The sequence below is a fragment of the Danio rerio genome, chromosome 3, assembly GCF_052040795.2.
Source record: "Danio rerio strain M-AB ecotype USA chromosome 3, GRCz13ab, whole genome shotgun sequence".
NCBI lineage: Eukaryota > Metazoa > Chordata > Actinopteri > Cypriniformes > Danionidae > Danio > Danio rerio.
The window spans coordinates 51,326,380-51,343,731 of record NC_141023.1 but is presented as its reverse complement, the minus strand read 5'-3'; the positions used below and the strand labels follow the sequence as shown (position 1 = coordinate 51,343,731).

The 17,352-nt window shown below is 36.1% G+C and overlaps 1 protein-coding gene and 1 long non-coding RNA gene across 16 annotated transcripts in view; one reads left to right on the top strand and one right to left on the bottom strand.

Moving 5' to 3' along the window:
• LOC147846039 (uncharacterized) overlaps positions 1-17,352 on the bottom strand; it is a 531,070-nt gene that overhangs the window by 386,832 nt on the left and 126,886 nt on the right. The window lies entirely within an intron of this gene.
• The window catches only part of prkacaa (protein kinase, cAMP-dependent, catalytic, alpha, genome duplicate a), a 48,056-nt gene that overhangs the window by 20,630 nt on the left and 10,074 nt on the right, over positions 1-17,352 (top strand). For all 14 annotated transcript variants that reach the window (XR_015479925.1, XR_015479926.1, XR_015479921.1 and 11 more), the window contains 7 exon segments: positions 1,232-1,293; positions 2,731-2,859; positions 2,958-3,056; positions 4,956-5,038; positions 12,639-12,765; positions 16,986-17,081; positions 17,167-17,289. Coding sequence is in view for 2 of the 14 variants with exons in the window: in XM_087242970.1 (XP_087099096.1) it covers positions 1,232-1,293; positions 2,731-2,859; positions 2,958-3,056; positions 4,956-5,038; positions 12,639-12,765; positions 16,986-17,081; positions 17,167-17,289 (719 nt within the window). In the remaining 12 variants the exon portion in view is untranslated.

Sequence of the window (17,352 nt, the reverse complement as noted above, 5' to 3'; positions counted from 1 at the left end):
TGTCGTGCAGCGAGGGGTTTGTTTCTTTAATAATCTTCAACAGTTTGCATTCATTGACAGTAAAAATGATTAATCAATCCATATGAAACAATCCCGTAAAAGTCACGTCTCGTCTAGTTTTGGGCTTAGGTGCACTTTGAACCGCTCTATGGCACACCTCTTCCAACCGGGCCAGGACCGGATAAAGTGAGCCTGAGCCCGATTCAGAGCACTCGCACTTCTCGAACGATTCAGGAAATGGGCCTGGGGCCCATTCATTTGAATTAGCCACTAAATCAAAAAGTTACGAATTGCTGTGAAGTCATGTTGATTGTTGCAGTCATTGAAGTAATTAAAGTATGTTTAGTCTTTCCAAAAAAAAATCAGTCAGTCAATCATGTTTCCAAAGCAAACGCTTTTCCCCCATTGTTGCATCATTTAATGAAGGTGTTTACGTGCAAGGGAAGTGTTTGCTATAGTATTTCAAGTATAACTTGTGCAAAGGTAAAATTTTCTGTGAAATAATGATCAATTGTTATCCAGTGTATTGGATAAGTCTAAAAATTAAATCTGCTTATTCTGAACTATTTATTTCAATGAATCATAATACAATACATTACGTTTTAAATATATGCAACTACTTGGAAAAAAAAGGTAATACAGTGATTAGAAGCACAGTGTTAAAGTTTAAAGATTTAAAATAACAACTAACAACAATTTTGTCACTGCTTTTTGATTATTAAATAGTTTTTAAATGATAATAAGAGTCTTAATATGTCATCAAATAATTCATGATCTAAATATGCCTGGTAAGATTTTGATTTTGCTAGATGTTGTGCACAATGACACCTGTATGATAGTTACTGCTCACATTTTTGTTGTGTTGTTGTTTTGATATTTCAAAAACCTCTTTTTCTACGTCACAGTGGGCCAAAGTAGTAGTTCTCAGCAGTCGTTCTCAGTCATTTGAGCAGATTATACACTGCAGAGCTGACTAAAATGAAAAGTTGCTGTCATAAATAAGGGTAGACAAGCAACTCTGGACTTGTAAAAGGTTAATGTTGACTACCAAACTGTTTCTACACTTCTACACTCAGTTTTTGTTCTGTCCTCCTTGTTTACATTTAAACAGATTCAATAAGCTCTGTCCTCTTCAGATGTGTTAGCACTTTAGCATGTTTCTAAATGCAGCACGGCACAAGTTGTTACGCACATAATCACACATTATCTCTCTCTCTCTCTCTTTGTACAGTTAAGGAGTTTCTCGCTAAAGCCAAAGAAGATTTCCTAAAGAAATGGGAGAACCCAGCACAGGTCAGTTAATCCCATTTTCTGCCCTGCACACAGACATACGCACACACACAGTGACTTTGTCAGCCAATTGAGCTCATTTGAGTTCCCGTCACGCCATCTTCTGGACACAAGCTGAACTGAACTGCCGATTATTTGTTTTTTCTTTTTCTTTAAAGGGGATAGTTCACCCACAATTTTAAGATTCTGTTAATTGCTCCCTCTTTACTTCTGTTGAGCACTAAAAAGCATTTGGAGGAATGCTGGAAAACTGTTTGCAACCAGTGACTTGCATAGCATTTGGTTTTCCTACTGTGTACATCAATGTTTACATGTTTTCTGCTGTCTAAAATATCTTATTTAGTGTTCAGCAGAACGAAGAAACTTTAGTTAAAATGTAAACGTTTGGAACCACTTGAGGATGAGTAATTTGAGAGTAAATCTTCATTTTGAGGTAAACTAACCTTTTAACACCATTTTCTTTACACTACTTTTATACTTGATATTTTGTTAGATAGTTGATAATTTTATATTTCTATGCATATTGAACATTTATATGCATTATATAATAATGTATACAATAACAATAAAGTAATATTAGAACTTAAAATAACTTCTTTAATGCTTCTTTAAATTATGGTATATGTAAAAGTGATGAAGTGTTGCATCTCCATCTGTAACAATGTTGGCTAACCTGATGTGGAATGATTTCCATATTGACCCAAACATCATCTGATATTACAATAAATAATACCAATAGAGCAAGAAACGAGGGACTTTGATACCAAAACATAATTAGTTCTGGAATATAGTTTATGCGGAGCAAAGTAAAATGTATATTCTCTAACATTAGGATGAAGAATTCTCCATATATTTACCGACCCAAAAACTTTGCAAATATCTTTTAATTTAACACAAGCTTTAGGGGCCAATCTCAATCTGAAGGCATTTTTTGTGTTGAGATTATGCGTTTTATGCACAATAAACATTTTTATTAATGCCAGGCTGCTCTTACCATAAAACATATTTTGTTGGAATGTAAAAGTTTAAATTCTATTAGACAACATTTTTTATAAGGAGAGTACTTTGATGGACATTTTTAAAAAGGTACCACCAAGAAGAACTTTTTGAGTGAATTTGATCTATTTATATTTTATATATTTGTCAAAGTAGCTTTTTATTGTAATATGAATGATGTAATATATGTATATCCATTTTGCCATGGAATAGCCAGAAGTTGCTGATGTGGCAATAAATAAATAATAATATACAAGTCATGTAGTGTGAACTAGTCTTTAGCGAACTACATCCAATATGCAAATATAAAATAACAACATTTAGCTGTATGTTTATGCTTTTTGGAGAGACTTTAATCCTAATTGACTTTCATTAGTGGAGTAAAAATACTGTGAACGTAGAATAATAAAGAAGTACTAACTCTTTATTTCTCTCACCGTTCAGAACACTGCGTCTCTGGACCATTTTGAGCGGTTGAAGACGCTGGGCACCGGCTCCTTTGGACGAGTCATGCTAGTCAAGCACAAAGAATCAGGCCAGCATTTTGCCATGAAGATCCTCGACAAACAGAAGGTATATAGCTCTCAGAGGAACTGCTGATGAATAGTGTGTTTGTGTTTGTGTATGTGTGTGCGTGTGTGTATTGGAGCTCATTTTCTCTTGTCTCTCAGGTGGTGAAGCTGAAACAGATAGAACACACACTGAATGAGAAACGCATCCTGCAGGCTGTCAGCTTCCCCTTTCTTGTGCGATTGGAGCATTCTTTCAAGGTACCAGCACTTATGCGTTGCTTTTAATATGCTTGTATGTTTGGTCACACGATTTTGTGTCAAAAGGAGTTCTTAAAGGGTCACGAAAAACCAAAACACATTTTTGGAGATGTTGACAGTCATATATGTGTCCCATTCTGCTAAAAACACTATTAGGACACATATTTCACAAAAAAGTAAAAATTGGTTGTTTTTGCGCTATTTCGAGCAAATTCGTTCATCTGAATTAATTAGTTAATTTGTTAATCTAATTAGTTGATTCAAACCAATCAGCGTGCTCTATTGTGAATGAGGTGCAACTTCATAAATAAGCATGATAGCTTTGTTTTTACCTGTTACGCTGTTTAGACAGCAGAGAGATGCCATGTTAACGATGCCATGTACCAACGATAATTAAAACAAGTAGTAGAGGAATTGTTTGGAGACATGGGTTGTCAGTGTTGCGTTTATAAATGTGCCGCAACAAAGTTTTTGTTTCCATTTTCCCACTATGAAAGCAGTACTGCATGTGTCCTCTGGAGTTTGTTTTCCATATTAAACTTGCGAAGTCTGAACTTACAAGGAGAGGATGCTGGACTGAAGTGTGTGTAGGCTACTTAATATTGAGGAAAAAGCCCCAATGAGATATATCTGCAGCCCCGCCTCCATTTTCAGATGTCTCCGTTTTCCCCCACCCACAATGAGATGGAGCAGCAGCGTTTTAAAATAAAACCTGCTTCTCCAGCATTTTCAACTGCTCCGTTTACAGCGCTCGAAAACTCCGGCGTAGTGTAGACGGATGGCATAACCGTAGCAATACTTAAGCATTTCCAAACTAAAAAGTGTTAGTGTAAACGGGGCCTTATTAATATCAAGGCAAATAGTTAGATTTCTGATGTCCATGTAAACGTAGTCACTGTCTATCTCCACTGTGTTTGTGTTGCCTCTGTGAAAATCAGCACGTGCACATAATGAAACTCCCCTTTTCATCAAACCCTTCCCTCTTTTGCCACTCGACACTCCCACCTAAACAAAGCCAGAATCACCCACTTAACTGGCTTTTTTCAAGCTAGAGGTGAGACAGGGATTTCGTGGCCCTTTAAAGAGATTGTTTAACAAAAATAAAAAAATATTATTTCATCATCTACTTTTTTACTAAACCTGTTTGAATTTCTTTTTTTTGTAGAACACAAAAGATGATATTTAGACTTCCATGGACCTCCAAGGTTTTCTTTTTTTTTTCATTTTTTTTTTTTAATGAATGAATGTCAATGGCTACAGGTTTTCAAGGTTCTTTAAAATACTGAGTTTGTGTTCAAGAGAAGAGAGAAACAAAGAAATGTTTGAAAACACTTCATTGTGATTAGTGCATTTTTTTTTTTTGCTGAACTACTGAACTATGCCGTCACGATAGCATTCATTGATCAAAAGACCAGAGTAATGGAAATTCATTTGTGCCACCATAGAAATAAATAACATTTTCTCTATTCAAACAGATAACTATAATAAATAGTAGTAATATTTCAACCTATTGTTGTTTTTACTGTATTTTGATCAAATGAAAGCAGCCATGGTGAACAGAAGACCCTTCCATCAAAAAATATTACAAAATCTAACAGACACTCGTAGTGTTGTCACAATACTGGAATTCAATACCAATCGGTCCTGAAATTATAAAAATGTCCATTTGCTTAGGTAAACTGATGACCTTCACAGCCAATCACATTCATTTCTGTTGAGCATTTGAACAATGGCAAATCAGCACTAAAAACGTGGTGCTCAAATGTTACTGGGAAATGGACGTTTTTAAAATTTCAGTACCAATTGTTATTGAATTCCAGTTTCATGACAACATTAGGAACTGAGGCTTAGACTAGTATTTGTGTATCTCACTGGTTTTCTTATGTGTTTTCTGCTCAGGATAATACTAACCTGTATATGGTAATGGAGTATGTTCCTGGAGGAGAGATGTTTTCTCACTTACGTAGAATCGGAAGATTTAGGTGAGTGTTTTTTTTTTCTTTTTTTCTTAATGCATATTGTACTACAATCACTTTCTTCAGCTAGGTTTATTATAAATTAGATTTTCCCAAATCTTTTAATTCAGATCATTTACAGTTAGTTTTATCGTTTACAAACATTTATTCTTAAATTCAAATTCATTCAAAGCTAACAGACTGAAACTAAAGTAAAACGGTAACGTGTCGCGATTTAAGATTTTTTTTGTGACCTCAACCCAATCAGAGTAATTTAATATTATTATGTAATATTGTTATGTCTTACAGTTGTTTAATGTACAAAATGGTTAATGATCTTGCACCTTTGCCGCAGAAGGATTTAGTTTGCCTTTGTACTGACAACATAAGACAAACTAGAGCTTCGTAAAGAGGTGATTGTGTAAAGACTTGTTGGTAACACTTTATTTTGATGGTCCATTTGAGTATTAGTAGATGGTCTGATTAATATCTGTTGATACTGCTCCTTCAACAGACATTTTTCTGACTATAAGAAACTTTGCAAGTACATTTCAACTTACACTAACCGTAATCTTAAACCCAACCCTTACCCCTACCTAACAGTCTACTTATAATCTAATTATAAGTATTAGTTAGCATGTAGATGCTATGTAGTTAAATTCAAAAAACGGACCATCAAAATAAAGTGTGATCGACTTGTAGAGTCAATGACGTTAATCATTCTGCTTTTTCTGTAAAAGTTGTTACTGATTGAAGTAATCTACCAATCAACATTTGACGGAGTCTTGCCTCAGGACAATTCAAGCTACAGATGAAATGCTGGTTAAAAATGTCTCAGGACTGTGACCAGGACTTTTTGTCCAGGGACTGCAGATTAAATTTAGCCATGCAGCTTATTCTGGGGCAGTTCTTTGGTTGTCCATTGTCCCTGTCAAATAAAAAAAAAAAATGAGTGCCAATTCAATGCCTGCATTTGCATTTAGAATAAAAGTCCGCATTAAGACGATTGTTCATTTGTGCATCTAACACTCAAAGGTTTGACTGCCTCATAGTCACTGACATGATCTTCGGCAAATATGATGTGAAAACTCTAATGGCGGATGGTTGTTTTTCAGTCAGAGCTGTCTATGCTCATAAAGGAATGGACCGGGGGGGCCAAATCAGAGCACTCACTCTGGTCTCCCGGGCTCTGCGCTGTTTGGGGAAATTCCAAATTGAACCAAAACAAACAATTATAATTGGCTTAAGATTGGCAAGCAAAATTCAAGGCATTGCAACCTGCAGAACCTGGGAACTTTAAAAAAATGCTCATGAAACAAAGATCACTACTGGGTGGACTTCCCTCTCTGATGACTGTTTTTATGAAGTTTGATTATAAAAAAATAGAATACATTATTACCATTAGAAGCTGGGTATATGCATACTGTTGCCACATGCCTGCATTTAAACCCCTTATAAAATAGATCTTTGCGTAATGGGAACTTTTCTGTCATAAACTATAGCAGAACTTGTCAAAAAGACAAAAAAAAAACATTGTAAATGCAGACATCAGATACAAGTCAGTTCTAAAAGATTATATAAGCAGGTCATCAAATAAAGTGGATACAGAATTCAGAATTGACCATCAAGATCTGCAATGTGAATGCAGCTTAATTTAAATCAGTTATCAACAGGCCAAAAGAAAATCATTCTCTGCTCTTGGCTGAATCACAAACAAAATAGGCAATCTGTTATGTTAAATAGTTAGCATAAATAACATTTTTTCATACCCGGAATGGCATCATTGTGACCTCTAAATAAATTTAGCTACACTGAGGGGGAAAAAGACACTTTAGTGCCCTGTTATATAGTTTTCTACTATTTATTTTATAGTTTGAGCACAGTAATTGAACCACTTTATCTTTAAGACGATGTGCAGTTCTGAAGCTGCATCATAAACAGAATATTGCCAGGTTATCTGCGGAGTTGCATTAATCAAATGTACATTGCTGATAGTGAAATGTGCTGCCACTTTCTACTGTAAATAATACATAACTAATGACGACATTGACTGATTCCACTGATGTAGTGTTTGTCTCAGTCGGTCAACATCTAGACCAACAAAATCTCACTAAACCTTTGATTAAGCATCTTTACACCATTCTAATACGTCTTATTGCTATCATCTGTTTATTTTATGTTCACTAAATCAATTGACAAATTAAATTGGATGTTTTCATCGCATGTAAAATGGCGATATAAAATCTCTAGAAGTAGAATGGAATTAATGCTCTGAAAACCTGCCCTTGGTAGGTAAAAAATCTAATAATTATTTGAACTCAATGATGAGGTTTTGTGTGCCAGATTTCGTATCAGACACACTAAACTCACCCATGGACAATTACTCAATATTATTTATAATAATAATAATAATACGTTTAATTTTATGAGATGATAGATTTAGTTAAAAGAGACTTCAAAGGAATTGGTAGCCGGATTGAAACACACCATTTACCCACTTCACATAAATAGTTAACTATATGCAACAAACAACATAATTTCATTTTTTAATAATGATTGTTTATAATGTAGTTATTGTGACACTATTTCTTTTTAATGGGTTGCATTAAGAATAAAAGTTACATTAGGACTGAATTGTTCATTTGTGCATCTAAAGAGGAAATTAGATGCCTTTGAGATGCCTCAAAGTCACTGACATTATCGTCGCCAAATATGGTGTGAAATCTCTAATGGCGGATGGTTGTTTCTCAATCAGGGCCGTCTGTGCTCATGCAGTTGAAATCCTGGTTGAAGTGTGTCAGGTGTGTGACCATTAATTGGAGGGTTATAATTTAAATCTTGACATAATTTATTTTATGATGATTTGTATTTTCTGCCAAGGGACTGCAGATAAAATTTAGCTATGCAGCTAATTGTGGGGCAGTTCTTTGATTTTTCCATTGTCCCTGTCATATAAAAAAATAAATAAAATTGAGTGGCAAATCGATGTCTATATTTTCAGTTTTAGGTATATTAAGGTTATTAAAATGAATCCAATATATGTCATAACAACTGCACAGCTCTGTATTTCATTAGGAATAAAAGTTGTGTTAAGACTACATTGATCATTTGTGCATCTAAAACTCCATGGTTAGAATGTCTCATAGTCACTGAATTATCAATTATTAAAAAATGGTGTGAAACTCTAATGGTGGATGGTTGTTTCTCAGTCAGGGCTGTCTATGCTCATGAAGGAATGGACCAGGGGGGGCAAAGTCGAAGCACTCAATAGCCGCATTTCCACTATCGGGCCAGTGCGAGCCAGGGCTTTAATCGGGCCAGGCCAATAGCCCGGGAGGTTGAGAAATGAGGCCAAAATCATGTCGCGTTTCCACTGTCGGGCTAGTAGCTCACAGCGCGTCACGCAAACAACGCCCACAGAACGTCCCCGAATCAAACGTCACACAACCCGCCCACTTCCGCGGTAATCAAGCAGATAAAACACACCATATAATCATCATGAAACGAAACCATTACAATGAAGACAACTGAAACAAACAAATGACACGTTACTGTACAGCAGTACATTATATTATACGCACAGACCTGTGTATTTACATTCATTACATTTGTTTACTCACCGACTGACTGTTGGCATTGTGCATTGAGCGCTCTCGCCACTAAGGGAGCGACCCATCACAGTGAGCGCACACATATATATATCCATGTATTTTATAACTGTATTTCCATGTATTTTTATATCTCGTTTTGATAGACATCGTGAAAAGTGTTTCAGCAAAAGAGCCTAATAAAATATAGCCATATTTGTTGCGCTCAGCAGCTATTCACTAAAGCTCTTCATTTAAAGTTTCATTTATAAATTTAACCTCATCATATAAAAACATAAACACTTGTTTGAGGATATAGAACACATTTTGTGTTTGGACTTTCCCCTAATGCGTTTAAAGCTGCGCTGCGCAGGACTGGGTGACAGAAAAAAAATGTAGGCTATTCTGCATTCACTCACCCAAATAATGCTCTGTTTGCGCGATTTGATTTATATCATCATATCCAAATACTTTATAAATAATATTTCAAACCTTCTCCGGTGTTTATTATTTTTAGAAAATATCTAAAATCTTTTTTTTTCAGACAGGTCTTTGTAAAATGAAAGTTAGGCTATATGTGACTTTAAAACGGTTTGATTTATGTATTGTATATAGGCTACCTACATTGTTATAGCTAGCTTTTGTTTATTTTATAATGGTTAATTTATTTAATGCGATTTTATATATATCCGATATTGCAATTCTTTAAATTATATTTCAATATAGCTTAGGCTATTTTATCAAGAAATGACACTATATTGTTTAAAGTCTACAAAAGTGGGCACGTAATTTGTTAAGTTTTATGTCTTTCTGTTGTATTTATATTGTGTATTAGCTCCAAAATAAATAAAGAAAAAAGCCGCTCGCTGCATCAACAGAGCTGTGAAGGAGCGCTCTTGCCCGGTCTCACACACACATACAGGCATTTAAATGCGCACAAACACACCTTTTAAACTTTACAAAAACTCTCGAAAACCTTTATTGTCTGCTGTGTCTTTAATATGGTGTAATGATTATTATGCGTTATTGAAACATAAAGGAGGACGCAGCAAAGAACGTCACTATTAATTAAATCTACTTTATTATTTTATGCAGCAGCCTTACATTTAAAAGGGAAACATAAGGGCGATCATACGCAAAAAGACCCCAGACTATAAGGCTAGATGTTTTCTTTCCCTTATTTATTTATTTGTTTTGCGCATGTACTCATGTGCGATCAGAAAACTACCCGCCTCTCCTTTCACTCCGCCCCGAAGCCCCAGCTGGCCCTCCTTGGCCCAAGGTGTTCGGCGGGCCGAAAAAGGCCGGCCGCTGGCCCCAAGAAAGCCCCGCTTTGGCCCGATTAGGCCCTTGGCTCGCCCTGGCTCGCTCGCTTTAGGCGCGATAGTGGAAACGCGGCTAATCTGGTTTCCCCGGGCTCTTCGCTCGTTGGGGAAATTCTAAATTGAACCAAAACAATTAATTACAATTGGCTTAAGATTGGCAAGCAGAATTCGGGACATTGCAACCTGCAGAACCTGGGAACTAAAAAAATAATAATAATCATTTTTTCAAATGTTTGTGGGTAAACATCCTTTACCCACATCATATAAGTAGTAAACTATATGCAACAAACATAACATAATTTCATTTTTTTATAATAGTATTTTTTATGACACAGTTTCTTTTCAATGGTTTGAAGAAAAAAAAGACTGAAAAAAATATACTTTTATGCTATTCAGGAGCCATAAACACCCACTGACAGGTCAAATCTGCTTCGTCCAAAGCAAATTTGAATGCCAAAGCATTTTAGATTTGTATATAAAATAGCCTATGTAATATAATAAGATCAACAAATTCATAAAATAATTAGTAAATAAAAAATAAATAACAAAACTTAATAAAACAGACAGTATCTTTAAGAGGTATCATAATTGCAAGATTTAACAAGTCGATTTTTTTAAGTTAGGCAAATGTATGATTACCCATTACTAATTGTGTACATATATTTTGCAGCCAGTTTAGATGTCATTTCGTCCTCTCCGAGCATATAGTAAAGTTTTTCTGAGTCTTTTAGAATAATGAGTCTATTATTTACTTTTTCTCTCTGTACATCTGCTGTGTGTGCGCTGTCAGCTGTGAAACCAGGTTGAAAGTAGTCTTTAATAAAAGAGTAATGGAAAAACGCATACGAGCTTTAGAGAGCAAAAGCAGAAGTTGAATTTCGGCCATTATAGAAGATTTAGAAACTCTGGTGGGGCGAATAGTCCCAAAAATCCATGGGTCTGTGGGTCTGAAGAGCATGTGAAACTGTCTAGACGAAACTGGTAATGTGTTTTCATTACTAAATCGCAAATGTTGAGTTATATTGAGCGAATACAAAGTGTAAAAGGATGTTAATAGTACTAAAAAAAGCATCACTAAATACACTTGGGCGGCTGTTAATATACCTGGGAGGCCCGTCCAAGTACAGTCAATATGTGGGAAGCACTGTGAATCCTTTAAAAAAAAATTTGAATTTGTATCAGTGCAAGTCTTAAAAGCTGGACAACATCTTATTTTTTATTTATAAGTATTAATGTCTTTTTATTGTTATGGAAACGATATTTATTAATAGACTGATATGGCAATAAAGCTGAACACTCTCTCCTATAAAATCAGTAATGTAATTGTACACTTACTGGCCACTTTATTGGGTATACCTTTCCAACTGCTCATTAACACAAATTTCTAATCAGCCAATCACGTCCGCAACTCTGTGCATTTAGGCATGTACACATGATCAAGATGATCTGCTGCAGTTCAAACCGCGCATCAGAATGGGGAAGAAAAGGGTTTTAAGTGACTTTAAACATGGCATGGTGTTGGTGCCAGACATGCTGGTTTGAGTATTTTATAAACTGATGATCTACTGGGATTTTCACACACAATTATCTCTAGGGTTTACAGAGATAGGTCAGAAAAAGTTCAAATGGGCAGTTTAGTGGGTGCAAATGCCTTGTTGATGCCAGAGATCAGAGAAGAATAGCCAGACTGGTTCGAGCTGATAGAAAGGCAACAGTAACTCGAATAACTTGTTACAACTGAGGTCTGCAGAAGAGCATCTCTTAACGCACAACACGTCCAACCTTGAGGCAGATGGGCTACAGCAGCAGAAGACCACACCAAGTGCTACTCTTGTCAGCTAAGAACAGGAAACTAAGGCTACAGTTCGCACAGTCTCACCAAAATTGGACGATAGAAAACTGGAAAAACTTGCCTGGTCTGATGGGTCTTGATTTCTGCTGCAACATTCAGATGGTTGGGTCAGAATTTGGCTTCAACAACATAAAAGCATGAATCCATCAGAATTTGTTATGCCTAGTTTTAATGTTTAAGGCTGTTTTGGGGGTGTAATAGTGTTAATATTTTGTTAATAATATTTTCTTTGTGCCCATTAGTACAAACTCAGCATTACCTGAGTATTGTTTCTAACCCTGTTCATCCCTTTATGACCATCTTCTGATGGCTACTTTCAGCAGGATAACACGCCATGTCATAAAGCATGAATCATATGACTGGTTTCTTGAACATGACAATGAGTTCACTGTACTCAAATGGCCCCCACAGTCACCAGAGCTCAATCCAATGGAGTACCTTTAAGTTGTGGTGGAACGATGTGCAGCCAACAAATCTGCAGCAACTGCGTGATGCTATCATGTCAATATGGACCAAAATCTCTCAGGAATATTTCTAGTCCCTTGTTGAATTTATGTCACAAAAGATTAAGGCAGTTCTGAAGGCAAAAGGGGGTTTAACCCAGTACGAATGAGGTGTACCTAATAAAGTGACCGGTGAGTGTATTTTGATGTCGAACTTAAAATGACCTCTATATGCAACTTTAGATATTTAGAGATAGCATCAGATGAATTTCAGATCATCAATATTCTTTTATATGTCATGCTCCAGGCCTGCCTCGTGTAGAACTGTTTAAAAAAAGTTGTTTTTCTTGTGCAATTACCAAATGCATGTCCTCTGACCTCTGTGTATTTACTTTGTTTGTTTGTCTCTGTCCACTACAGTGAGCCTCATGCCCGATTTTACGCCGCCCAAATAGTTCTGACCTTTGAATACCTTCACTCACTCGATCTCATCTACCGAGATCTGAAGCCTGAAAACCTGCTCATAGACCAGCAGGGCTACATACAGGTAAACACACCAGATCACTTTAGCTAATGACACCGTGTTTGCTGCTTTGACACAATCTACATTGTAAAAGCGCTATGGAAATAAAGATGAATTGAATTCAAAGTTAATGTCCTGCTAGCACCCTCCTTGTGTATAAGATCACACAGTGGTTTTCAATAGTTAAGTGCACATTAGTTTTATCAGTTATGATAATCATTATGCCATTATATGATTCGTTGACTCTTCTCAGCCTGTGTTGTGTATGAAAAATATGACGTCACTTTTACAACAATCATTTATTTTAGTCTTTCGAAAGTCATCGAAAAAGGCACCACTAGCAACAGACTTCTGGAAACATTAGTGTAAATAATATTTACAATAATATTTCCTTTTTTTTTTTTTTTTGCTGTATTTAAAGTCCCCATCAAGTCAACAAAATGAAGTTTTGTTTTGCCTTTTTTTAATATGTAAGCCTTATCTACTTATATAAACTCACTGGGTCATTTTTAATGCTTCTTAGAACAGCATGTTTAAAGCAGATGTCTAGAAACTAAATTAAATTAGTTTCGGAACTAAATTAAAGGGCCATGAAACCCCCTCGTTTCAGCAGTGTGTTTTCACACCTCTACTTTGGAAAAAGTCAGAAAAGTGGGCGTGTCTAGCTCTGTTTAGGGGGGAGTGTCGGAGGAAGAAAAGAGGCTTGGTATGGGAGTGTCTATTTGGGGGCGCTGAATTTCAGAGTCAAAACACACACCCACAGTGGACAATGTGACTGTGTTTACATGGACATCTGTAGTCGAATTATTTGCCAAATTATTAAATGGTGGACTTTAACTGCAGTTTGGCTCTTTCATTCAGGGAATTTATTAATGTCCCTCCCGACAAACGTGATTTTTGATTCGAGGCGCTGCTCTAAGCGTGTATTTTTCATGCAATGTTTGATACCGCACGGCGAATGAGAGAAAAAAAAACTCAGTATTTCCCGGAGACTTAGATACATACGGCAGGTAGCGTCAGAAAGCCGCTGTGTTATTCCGGTCACAAAATCCAACACGAGGTTATAGTTTGGTTGTAACTGTTAGTGCTAACTATTGCACTCGGTGCAATAGTTTGTTTGATACGAATAAAATACGAACTGAATAAACAAAGAGTACTGGTCACTCACTTACCAAATCTGTAGATACAGGACAATCACCAGCAACTAGAGCCGCGTCTTTATTTAGAGGAGACTACAAGCGAATCTGGATCTCAGCGTTTGCAGATGAGAACAGCTCTCAGGTAAACAATAATCCTCCTTAGACACGTATGTTATTGTTGTCGAGCGTCGCGTACACTGTAATCCACGCGTAAGTCTGAGCTCTCACAGAGAGAAAATGAAAACGAAACTTAACTGCAGCAAACTATAAAAGCAACACTTCACGCTTGTTTTGCCAACACAAAGTGGCGTCTTTGCCGTCTACACTATGACGGCAATGAATATTAATGAAGTTGCACAATAGAGCGCGCTGATTGGTTTGAACCAAGCCTTACTCATGCATTAATGCAACACACTGTAAGACGTAATAAGACACACTCTGGCACAGACGCCCAGTCTGCACGCTGGAATACAACGCTATTATGTCATGACCGTGATGCAGCTTCAAAAATTCGTTTTAAACCGGAAGTACGAATTTGCTTGAAATGCTAACCGACCCAGCTGAGCTTCTTGCTGTGACGCAACAGCACTACCTACTGCACCACTGCTTGTTTTATAAATTCAGATGGATTTTTAGGGTAATGAGTAGAATAAGAAAAAGCAGTAAATAGTTATACTTATTCTGTTGTCAATTTTATGACAAAATTTAAACATAAAAATAATATAATAAAAATACTAGCTTGCTACATTAAGCAAATCTCTTTTTACAGTTAAAAATCATTGAAAATTAATGAGAAAAATCTAGATACAATTAGGTTACAATGGCTGAACTCAAAGTCTGCGCGAATTGGAAGTCTTTTATTGCAGTACATTGATGTACTTCCTAATTAAATGGAATGATAAGTAGCAGACAGGATTTTTATGCGCATCATTCGCTCATTGAAAACTAACAATCAGAGACGGTATTAATTAGACGTGGGCCGGTATAAGATTCTGACGGTATGATAATCTTGGATATAAATTGGATATAAACCGGTTTTGAGATTACTGCTCTAAAATATATTCTTTTTAAATGTCTGGGTGAAAAACAAAACCTTTTCCCCCATTTTAGTAAATATGTTTTAATTTGAGAAACATTCAAAATATTTTGGAACCGTAAACATGTCAGGCTAAATGAATTATTGACTTTTGCTGTCGTCATTTTTTTCAGAAACACAGATTTTTAAAAAATTTTTTACAATTTAAAATGGCATCTTTTTTGTTGGAGATGCTGTTGTCCTAAAAAAACAAACAAAAAATGTAAATAAAAAATCTTACTCATACCTTAGGAGCGGTATAGCAGATAATTTTGATGGTTTTAAAACTGTGATAAACCTTTAACACTGTTATCTTCCCAAACCGCAGTATACCGCGTTTTCCAAATCGCGGTATGTCTTAAACACAGTTATGGTCCCATGCCTAGTATTAATATGCTGTTGATATGATACCCCTCAAATTAACGTCAACAGAAGGACCACCAAGCCAACAGAAAAAACTAATGGTCAAATTTTCATTGAAATATACCAAAACAAACACTTTTTTCAGTTGATTAACTTAAACAGATTCATTATTCACTTTAAGAAAAACAATGTGTTTTAGCAAAATGTACACAAAACCCAGAGTTACGGTGAAAGAATATATCTATGTGTATATGTGTGTGTGTGCGTGCGTGCGTAAACTCCACCATAGTATTTTCGTAACTTTAAAAAAATGTGTGAGCCTGATAATGACATCCAGAATAGAGAACAATACCAAATTTACTTTCACGCTCATAGACGCTTCATTAGAAACTCCTCTTAAGCAATTTTTTTCTAGTTTGATGCAAAGATGATACAGCATAGTTTTATAAATGTACTGTAAATATCAAAAATGAAATTTTTGATTAGTAATATTTATTGATAAGAACATAATTTAAAAGTGAGTTTCTCATTACCTTTTATTTATTTTTGAACTCTGAGATTCCAGATCTCATATAGTTTCATATAGTATTTATCTTGACCAAATATGATTAATTTTCACTGAGTGGTACGTTATGGTATGGGTCAGTACGCGTCACCTTTATCAGGCTTGTGTTTCCACTGCCAAAAGGGTACCAATGGTGTATAAATCTTCATTACTAACCTTTCTATGAACAGGATTTGATTATTACTGCAGATCAATGAAATAGCCTACTGTAACATCTGCATTTATATAAAATAAATAAATAAATGCAACATATATGAACACATACAGCCCCTTACAGTCTCTGAAATGTTACCATTTACAGAAAAAAACTATACACAGCATACATTTAGTTCTTATTTGGGTTTAAAAACAACAATTAACATATAGCCCACAGTCAGTGCAAACCTCTCATCTGTGTCTGTAATCCTCACTAGCACATGTAACCGCTTGTTAAAAAGTAATTCCGAAATTCTGAATTTATAATAGTCCAAAAGGTGATGATAATAGTTAAACATGGCAGTATGTTCATGTTTTAAGTTGCTGAAAAGAATCATTTACTCCTTTGTTGTTTTCAGCTCCTTTTTTTCACGCGTCACTCTCACGTTTGTCCATTTCCTAAAGGATCGGATGTCAGCAGCACTTCAATAAACATGCACACGATATTATCATCAGCTCAAGAAGTTTGTTATTTTAAAAAGTAGATGTGAGGCCACCGCACGTGAGAAAGTGAAACCGCTCGCGCTTTAGACAGCCTTGTAAACAGCAACGGGGCACAGGGTAGATTCTGCTCTTCTTGGCTTTGGGCTGTTCATGAAGACAACGACGACATTGTTTGTTTGACCCATACCCTTGGGAAAGGGTACCCAAAAAGTGGTAAAGTATGGTTCTCTTTTGGTACCTTTTGACAATGGAAACGGCAGAAAAGCATACTGAACCATAACATACTGTACCACTCAGTGGGAACAGGTCAATAAAGTCCTATGCTAACAAACTATGCAGCAATAAAAAGCTTATTTATAAGTTTTCAGATGATTATAAATGTCAAATAAACATTTAGTTTTGTGGTCCTGGATGACATGAAAAATTACTTATATTTATCTTTGTTTTTTGTTTTTTACCTCAGGTAACAGATTTTGGATTTGCTAAACGTGTAAAGGGCAGGACCTGGACACTGTGTGGCACACCTGAGTACCTGGCACCAGAAATCATCCTCAGTAAAGTGAGCACCAGAGCTGCCATATGTGCTAGTGCTGCAAGTCAAGATGAGCCTCCATCATGTAACCCTTGCTCTGTCTGTGTGCTAGGGCTATAATAAAGCTGTGGACTGGTGGGCTCTGGGAGTGCTGATCTACGAGATGGCTGCTGGTTACCCGCCATTCTTTGCTGACCAGCCTATCCAGATCTACGAGAAAATTGTCTCCGGGAAGGTGAGCACTGATACTGAATGTCACTGTATAATGGCTGTTTAGCATTGTGCAGAAGAGACAAAA